Source organism: Macrotis lagotis, chromosome X (genome assembly GCF_037893015.1).
Source record: "Macrotis lagotis isolate mMagLag1 chromosome X, bilby.v1.9.chrom.fasta, whole genome shotgun sequence".
NCBI classification, from domain to species: Eukaryota; Metazoa; Chordata; class Mammalia; order Peramelemorphia; family Peramelidae; genus Macrotis; species Macrotis lagotis.
Window position 1 is genome coordinate 678,265,222 of NC_133666.1, and position 9,405 is coordinate 678,274,626.

At 41.7% G+C, this 9,405-nt stretch overlaps 1 protein-coding gene across 3 annotated transcripts in view; it reads left to right on the forward strand.

The window, feature by feature from the left end:
* The window catches only part of RNFT2 (ring finger protein, transmembrane 2), an 89,036-nt gene extending 79,944 nt beyond the window's left edge, over positions 1-9,092 (forward strand). For all 3 annotated transcript variants that reach the window (XM_074205902.1, XM_074205904.1, XM_074205903.1), the window contains exons 8-11: positions 2,196-2,345; positions 4,067-4,132; positions 6,216-6,317; positions 8,366-9,092. In XM_074205902.1, the coding sequence (XP_074062003.1) occupies positions 2,196-2,345; positions 4,067-4,132; positions 6,216-6,317; positions 8,366-8,500 (453 nt within the window). In that variant the 3' untranslated portion in view covers positions 8,501-9,092. The remainder of the gene's footprint in view (positions 1-2,195; positions 2,346-4,066; positions 4,133-6,215; positions 6,318-8,365) is intronic.
* Positions 9,093-9,405: the final 313 nt, after the last annotated feature.

A 9,405-nucleotide genomic window follows, 5' to 3' on the forward strand; every position in this document is an offset into this window, starting at 1 on the left:
AATGTGTAAATAAATTAAAGAAATTGTTTTTAAATAAAAAAAAGGTTATCCATCTTTCCCATGGCATTCCTTCAAAGATTTGAAGAAACCTTTCCTATTCCTCCTGTCTTCTCTTCTTCAGGCTTAGTATTCCTAATTCTGTCACCTGACCCTCACATAGCATGATCTTTCAAGACATTTCAACGTCCTGATAGCCTTTTTCTGAACAATGTAAATTCCTAGTGTGATGCTAAAAAATTTGAGAAATATTGTAATTAATAATTTTATTAATAATGATATTTTATAATAAAAGAGGTCAGTGGTACTCTCAAACACTGAAGATCTTCATGGTGGAAGACTCATAATTGTTATGCCCATGGAAAAGTAGGTGTTCCTGAGGATGGAAATCAACACTGATTGATTAACAATTAGTAAGAAAATAATTATTATAATGAGATGTGGGCTTATTCTAATGAAAGTCTTGGGGGCATGTGACTTGGGTTACCCAAATCTTGGTCACAGATTCATTAATATTTCTATTAAAAAAGAAATGCATGGGTGAAGCTTTGAGTTCATCCAACCTTTCTGGAGAGCAATCTGCAATTATGCCCAAAGGGCAATAGAAATGTGCATCCCCTTTGATCTAGCAATACCATTACTGGGTCTATACCCTGAAGAGATCATGAAAAGGGGTAAAAACATCAATTGTACAAAAATCTTCATAGCAGCCCTGTTTGTGGTGGCAAAGAATTGGAAACTGAGTGAATGTCCATCAACTGGGGAATGGCTGACCAAATTGGAAAACTATTGTTCTATTAGAAACCAGGAGGGATGGGATTTCAGAGAAGCCTGGAAAGACTTGCATGAACTGATGCTGAGTGAGATAAACAGACCCAGAAGGCATTGTACACCCTAACGGCAACATGGGGGTGATGATCAACCTTAGTGGACTTGCTTATTGCATCAATGCAATGATCAGGGACAATTTTAGAGTACCTGCAATGGAAAATACATCTGTATCCAGAGAAAGAATAGAGGAGTTTAAACAAAGACCAAAGTCTATTACCTTCAATTTTTTTTAATGTGTCTCATGTGCTACATAATTTTGCTATCTCTAATATTTTATTTTCTCACCAAGGATATAATTTCTCTCTCAACACACTCAATTTTGATCAGTATTGGCATGGAAACAATGTAAAGATTATAAGACTGAGGTGGGGGTTGAGGGGAGGGAAGGGGGGATAGTGTACAATTTAAAACCTTACAAAAAACTACTATTATATATAATTGGAAAACAAATAAAATATTAATTTAAAAAAGAAATACATTTTTACTGTAGACCTGTCAGACTAAACACCAGTTCTCTCAGCCTGATTAAATTAATTTTTCCCAATTCAATAATGGGTTATTAATACAAAAAAGAAATGATAATTTCTGTCACTATTTATTAGTCAGTCTTCTTTCTTCAGCTTCCTCATTTCTCCATTTTTTCCTAGCATTTCTCATATAATCTTAGAACTGAAATCTTTATCATCATTATCTTCATCATCATCATCATCATCATCAATAATACTAGCACTCACATACTTCAGAGTTCAGTGATTTTGTCAATGTCTATCCCTGTTACTGCAGCAAGTTACAACCCATCTACTCATTCCTAGAAAGACACTGAGAGTTGCTTGCTCCTTTTCCATCCAACCTGGTGATGATTCCCTCCCAATTTAGGTAGGTTGGTCTTCAGACAGCAGACCTACAGTTGATGTTACATGGTGAAAATTCTACACAGGGTTCAAGAGGGACCACAATTTTTGATTTAGTTCAAGTTGAAATAGCAGCATCCCTAGGAGGGAAGAAGACACACACACACATACACATACACACACACACACACACACACACACACACACCCTCCACTAAAGGTGTCAGATTTCCAACCCTCTGAAATGTGATCTGAATGACTTCTCCCTTCACCTTTTGATTTTTCCTGGGCGGCAGGCAGCCGCCGGGTGAGGGCAGTGGACAGGGGTTGCCTCTCCCTGACACTAGTCTCTGCCCCCATTAAGGGACTGCTTAAGTGCTTCTCGATACTGATTAATGGCTTGTGGAGGGCTCAGAGCATCATTATCGTGGGTGCCTGACCCCCCATGCCCTCCCCCCAACATTGCCCTTTGGGTCTTTAACAGTAATCATAATTTATGTTTCTGGTGTGGTTACAGGGCAAGTTCTATCTGGTGATTGAGGAGCTGAGCCAGCTGTTTCGGTCACTTGTTCCCATCCAGCTGTGGTACAAATACATCATGGGAGATGACCCCTCGAATAGCTATTTCTTAGGAGGGGTCCTCATCATCCTTTATAGCCTTTGCAAGGTAAGGTGAACCAATGAGAGGAGACTTCTCTTAACAGTAGAAACAAATTATTCTTCTCCAGCAAGAAAGGAGAGGTGGGGAAGCCCCCACTGGATCATTACCATTATCTCATGCCTACGAAGTTGACCATATATATGGTGCTCATTAATCAAATTAGTCTAGAATATCCTATGACACTGTGAACCCTCTATTTTTACTTAACCTCTGAGAGCAAAAGGTTGAGGGGGGGGCAGCTTAGTATGGCAGTGGATAGAGCACTGGCCCTAGAGTCAGGAGAACTTGAGTTAAAATCCAGCCTCAGATACTTTATAATTGCCTAGCTGTGTGACCTTAGGCAAGTCTCTTACCCCTATTGTCTGGCAAACACTAAAAAATAATTAAAAAATATAATAAAAGGTAGAGAGAGAGAAGACCCTATAGATGGCTTTACAAGATAGGGATTTTTGATTTGGATTTTTTTCTTAAACTACTAAAAGATTATGGTCCCTGAATTGGATCATCAATTTCATTAGCAAGGATAACTCTCAGTGAGGAACTCCTACCAAAGCAGGTAACCTTGGAGAAGTGCTCATAGAATCCAGATGTTAAGTGATTTGTCCAATTCAAAGACACAACTTAAATCCAGGTCTTCCAGACTCTTTGTTCTCTCTCCAATGCCATAATGTCTCATTTCTCTCTAGGTTTACCAAGTGTAAAATGATTATAGTCTCCCCACTGCCCCCCCACTCTTTCAAAAAGTAATAGGGAATTGAGAGGCATGAATTCTAGTCCCATTTCTGCTACCAGCTCACTGTTTAACTTTGAGTAATGGACATTATCTCTCTGAGTGTGTTTTCTCATTAGTAAAATGAGAAGTTGGACTAGTTTGTATAACAGCATTAGGAGACCCTAGGCAGGATTTGAATCCAGATCTTCCAAACCCCAAATCCTTGCCTTCATGGCGTTTACAGCATTTAAGAGATAATTAATGGTTTATAGCAATTAGAGGATTACCAGGTTTAAGTGAAAAGGGCCTTTAGAGAACACAAACTTCAATTCCCTTATTTTCCATATGAGGAAACTGAGTCCCAGAGAGATTAAGTTATTTTTACAAGGTCATACAGGCTATTAAGTGTCTAAGATGGAATTTGAACCTAAGTCTTCCTAACTTCAAACCCCTGATCTCTTGGAGTTTCTAGCTCTCTAGAGACTGCTGTCTTGATGAGCCCAATCCAGAGTCAATAAGGAAATATTAATTAAGCACCTGTTGAATACTAGAGATTATGCTAGGAGCTAGGACTATAGAGATTAAAGCAAAATTGTTCCTGCCTTCAAGAAACTCATTGGGGGGAGGGGGGAGCACTAAGATGTACTCCAATGTCAAACACATATTGAATAGAGTCAATGTGAGTGAGATAATGTGTGTGGGAGTTTTGGTGAACACCAGTCGCACATAGCAGACATCACAAAAATTACTACTTCTTTACCTAAAATCTAAAGACATCATACAATCTCTGTCGTGTGTGTGTGTGTGTGTGTGTGTGTGTGTGTGTGTGTGTGTGTTGAAAATTAGCTTTTTAGGATTAGAGATGTGGCACTGTTAAGGGCCTCTTCCACATTTTTAACCTTGCACAGATTCAAATTAAGTTTGCTTCTTTGCCCAAAGGCTGGAGGACATAGGTAGGATGGAATACCTCTTATGGGTATGGATAACAACTGATCATCAATCTTTCTCCTTTCAGTCATTTGATATCTGTGGCCGGTTGGGTGGAGTAAGGAAGGCCCTGAAGCTTCTCTGTACCCCTCAGGTGAGTCATATTCAAACAAAGGTTCATAATAAGTTAGATGGTCAATTGGAGAATATTCAGAGGTTCCCTCCCTTATAATGAGTATGGGGAATTCCCCTAGGAACTTTATAGGTGTGATATGGATTGTAAAGGTTAAGAAATATTGGCTATCGGTCACAGAAGGCCCCAGGTCAATTGTCAACCAATATTTAAGAAGTCCTTATGGGGGCAGCTAGATGATGCAATGGATAGAGCACTGGCCCTGGAGTCAGGAGGACCTGAGTTCAAATTTGGCCTCAGACAATAATTACCTAACTCTGTGACTTTTGGGCAAGTCACTTAACCCCATTGCCTTGAAAAAAATAAAAATAAAAAAGAAGTCCTTATGAAGTTCCAGGAACTCTGTTAAGCCCTAGATATACAAAGACAAAACAATTTATATTCTAGTGGAAGGAAGAACCACATCAACTCCAGTGGGGGTGAGAGTAAGGCTAGGGGGAGGACCATGTGGTAGCAATAACAGCAGACATTTGTAAGATGCTCGTGAACAGAGCATGGGTGGGGTGCAAAGCTTGAAAAAGATATACTCAAGGGTGACTAGGTGGTGCAGTGGATAGAGTACTTATGTTGGAGTCAGGAGGACCTGAGTTCAAATCCAGCCTCAGACACTTAATAATTACCTAGCCGTGTAGCTTTGGGCAAGCCACTTAACCCCATTGCCTTAGAAAATCTTCAAAAAAAAAAAAAGATACAATCTTTACCCTCATGGAACTTACAGTCCAATAGGAGGAGAAGCTACAATATTGATACCAATATATACAATATTACATGATAATGTGATGTATATTCAAGAGTTACAAAACAATACACTTTGTAAGGTCTGTAGGACAGCTAGATGGTGTCATATTGGATTCGAATCCAGCCTTAGATGCTTAGTAGCTTCATGACCCTGGGCAAGTCACTTAACTTAACTTTGTCTCAGTTCCTCATCTACATCATGGATAAGGAAATGGCAAACCACTCCAGGATATCTGACAAGAAAAACATAACTAAAAATGATTCAACAACAAATGTGAGGTCTGAGGGAAGAAGAGTGTTACCCATTAGAGGAAACCTAGTAGACTTGTAAGGGAAAGATAGGCACGCAACAGGTAGATCAGTCCATCAATAAGCATTTATTAAGCATCAACCATGAACCAGGTGTTGTTGTTTGCCCTTCATTTTCAAAGAAGACCCTGACATCAGGGAGGTGATGCCATGAACTGGATTTGAGTGAGGGAATGTTGTGCTAAGTTACACCCTCACTTTCTCCTCCAGAGCCATCTGGGTCCAGTAGCCAGATAGGGTTAGGATGACTGGGTAATGGCCCTGGATGCATGGCAGTCAGGTTTAAGTGACTTACCCAAGATCACACAGCTAGTAAACATCAAATATCTGAGATTGAATTTGAACCCAGGTACTGTGCTAGAAATTGAAGGTAGAAAGACAAATATGGAACAATCCCTACCCTCGAGGAGCTTCCCTTCTATCAAAGGAAACAGCAAAATCACATATATGCCCATAAAATATACATACAAAATCATTTCAGGAGTAGGATTTGATTGAGGGAATTGGGGAAGGATCAGGAGAGTCTTACTGGTGGAGAGAGCAAGCAACTGGCTTAGGACAAAGCTCGGGGGGAAGCTAGGTGGTGTAATGGATAGCACTGGCCCTGGAGTCAGAAGGACCTAAGTTCAAATCCGGCCTCAGACACTTAACACTTACTTAGCTGTGTGACCTTGGGCAAGTCACTTAACCTAATTGCTTGAAGGAGGAGGAGGAGGAGGAGGAGGAGGAAGAAGAAGAAAGAAGCAGAAGAGCTCAGGATTCTCAGAGTTAGAGATGAAGAGAAAGAGCCTTTGAAACATGGGTTAGTCCACTGCAGAGACTAGGAGATGGAGTTGGTGGGGGGAGATTCCAATCATTTCCTCAATAGAAATGTATTGTGTGCTTACTTTGTCACTGGAATCCAAGCCTGGAGAATTGCCTGTGCCATATCTCTGGACAGGAGCCTTTCATTTAACCCTTACAAGCAGACCTCTCTTTCCTCTTCTTCCCCATATAGAACTATGGAGTTCGGGCCACAAGCCAGCAGTGTGCTGAGGCTGGTGAGATCTGTGCCATCTGCCAAGCTGAATTCCGGGAGCCTTTGGTCCTGATGTGCCAGGTGAGCGAGGGGCCAAGGAGCTAAGGAATCTTAGACTTTCTTAGAAGGAAGAGAACTCGGGAGCAATCAAACCCATTATACCTGACCAGAATCCCCTGTATACCATTCCCCTAGACATGGTTGTCCAACCTTTGGCTGAAGACCTCAGGAAGGGAAAACCCACCATCTCCTGAATCAGCCCATCCCATTCTTAGCCAGCATGACTTGTTAGGAAGTTTTTCCTGACATCATCGCTAAATCTGTCTCCTTGCAGCTTCCCCCCTTGGCACCTGGGGCTGCCCACTGGGGCCAAGCCTAGCTAGGATCATCCTTCTTCCATGTGACAGCCAGCCTTTGGAAGGGCTGTGTGAAGTCACAGCCCCTGGGGCACTGGGTCATGTGGAAGAGGAGGAGGCTGATGACTTTGCTTGGATCCCATGAGGATGGCGGTCCAGATTACCAAACCCCAGAGCACCTGGAGAGGAGGAGAACTGTGGTTCAGGGACCTGCCTGTGGTCACAGGTCACATACTGCAGGGGCTGGTGAGCCTCTTAGCTATTCCCTAAGTGAGACCTATTTCATGCCTCTTAAAAAAAAATTTAAACATCCCCTCTTATCTTCCTCCATTTTAAAAGACCCGCAAGCAACTGAACATTCTCTTCCGGGAGCCCTAGTAGAAAAACTCAGTTAACCTATTGTTAATTTAATGAACCATTTATAAGCACTTCCTATGTGCCAGGTACTATACTAGACCTTATGATACAAAGGCAAAAAAAAAAAAAAAATACTCCCTGTCCTCAAGAAGCAGCCATTCTACATACATAGACATAACTATGAAACATTCTACAAAGAATATGTAAAGTAATTTCTAGGAGTAGGGGACATCAGGATAGTCTTCCTTTAGGAGATGCTACTTAGGATTCTAGATTTAGAGCCCAAAGAGATTCCATGGGTCATCCAGTCCAATACTCTCATTTGCCAGATGAGAAAACTGACACAAACAGGGTGAAGTGACTTGCTCAGGGTCACTAATGTCTGAGGCCACATTGAAACTCATGAAGATAATGCTTCCTGACTCCAGGTCCAACACTCTATCCCACTATAGCACCACCTAACTCTTCTAGGGCCTACCTACAAATATGGAAATCACAGATCCTTGAAATAAAAGGATATGTGACTCCCTGTTAGAACAGAAGTTCCTTAAATTCCTTGAAAGAAGGGATCATTTTTTGTTTGTTTCCTTTGAATCCACAAAGTCTAGAATTTCCACTATATCTTCAGTTTCCCCCTTTAGATATAATCTTTCCCCACTAGAATTAAATTCTTTGAGGGCAAGGATTGTCTTTCTGTTTGTGATTGTATTCTTGCACATAGTAGGCTCTTTTTAGGAGTTTTGCAAGGCAGTGGGGTTAAGTGGCTTGCCCAAGGCCACACAGCTAGGTGATTATTAAGTGTCTGAGGTTGGATTTGAACTCAGGTACTCCTGACTCCAGGGCCAGTGCTCTATCTACTTTGCCACCTAGCCGTCCCCATAGTAGGCTCTTAATAAATATTTTTGGGCTCAACTGGCATGGTGCCTAATAAATAGTAGGTCCTTAAGAAAAACTCATTGAATCAGTTTGCTTTTGCATGTGAATTTAGGATCCTGGTGTAGTAAAAAGAGCTATGAATTTGTTATTTGTAGACCTGGGTTCAAATTCCAAATCTGCCATTTTCTTAACATATATAGCCTGATGTTAATCATTTCCATTCTCTCAGTTTTTGTTTCCTGTAAAAAATGAAGCTCTACATCTAGGATCCTCTGAATTTTGCACCCCTACCTTCACAGCATTTAGCCCAGAGTTTTGCCCACAGTTAGTTAACTGTGTTAAGAATTACTCCCATTGTGTGAACTGGGTGATTGGAAGGATGATGGTACCCTCAGTGGAAATGAGGAAATCAGGAAGAGGGGTAGTGTGGGAAAGAAGATAATAAGTCATGTGTTGGACATGTTGAGATGTTTGAGATGCGGTTGGAGTTCCAAGACCCACAAGGCAGTGCTCCACTCACTGTGTTCCTTGCCTCCCCAGCATGTTTTCTGTGAAGAGTGTCTCTGTCTTTGGTTTGACCGGGAGAGGACCTGTCCTCTCTGTCGCTCAGTCGCCGTAGAAACCCTGAGATGCTGGAAGGATGGCACCACCTCTGCCCATTTCCAGGTGTATTAGGTCAAAAGACTCATGGTGGAAGAATGGAAGGGCCTAGGGGAGCAGAGATGTATCTCCATCACACATCAGTCTCATTGAGTTGGTTTGTCTCCAACAAGGCATCCTGATCTTAAGCCTCACTCTGGGAAGGCCAGGCTGGTGAATAGTTGCTAGTCTAGATCTCTTTTAGAGGGTTTGTTCACCTGGATCCAGAACTGAGATCCTCACTTGAACTCACTTCTCCACCCCACCCCACCCCTTTTCCTCCATAGGTTTCTCATCCCTTTTCAGTCAAGGTCCCTAAATCACCCTGAAGAATTCCATTCATTGTCCATCTTCTAACCTTTCCCACCCCTCGGAAAGGAGTAGATAATCTTGGTCACCCGCTAGGTGGTGTGGTAAGTAGACCACTAGACTTGGAGCCAAGAAGAACGAAGTTTGAATGCTGCCCCAACACACACTAATTGTATAATTTTGGCTAAGTCAATTACTAGTTAGCATATAACCTTTCTGAGCCTCAAGTTTCCACATCTGCAAGATGGGGATAATAATGCCACCTACCTCACAGGGTTGTTGTGAGGATGAAATAAAATATCATGGGAAATGCTTTACAAAACCTAGAATTCTATAGAAATGCTTCTTCTTGTACTAGTTGTATCATGACCTGCTTCCTGGTCAGGGTTGATGGTTTGGGCTATCATCTAGGTCGCTGGGGAAAAGAGCAAAAATGGACATAAATGATAGGAACTAAGGGTTTTCAGGAAAAGAACCCACTATGCCCTCCTCTCTTCCCCTGCTCAGTGAATTGGGTATGTATCTGCTCCAAACTATGCACTATTCTCCTTGTGGGGTGCACCTCACTGCAGTTCTCCAAGACAATACTGGATAGCCAGTCTGTCAGAGATCCCCTAATATGGATTCCTGAG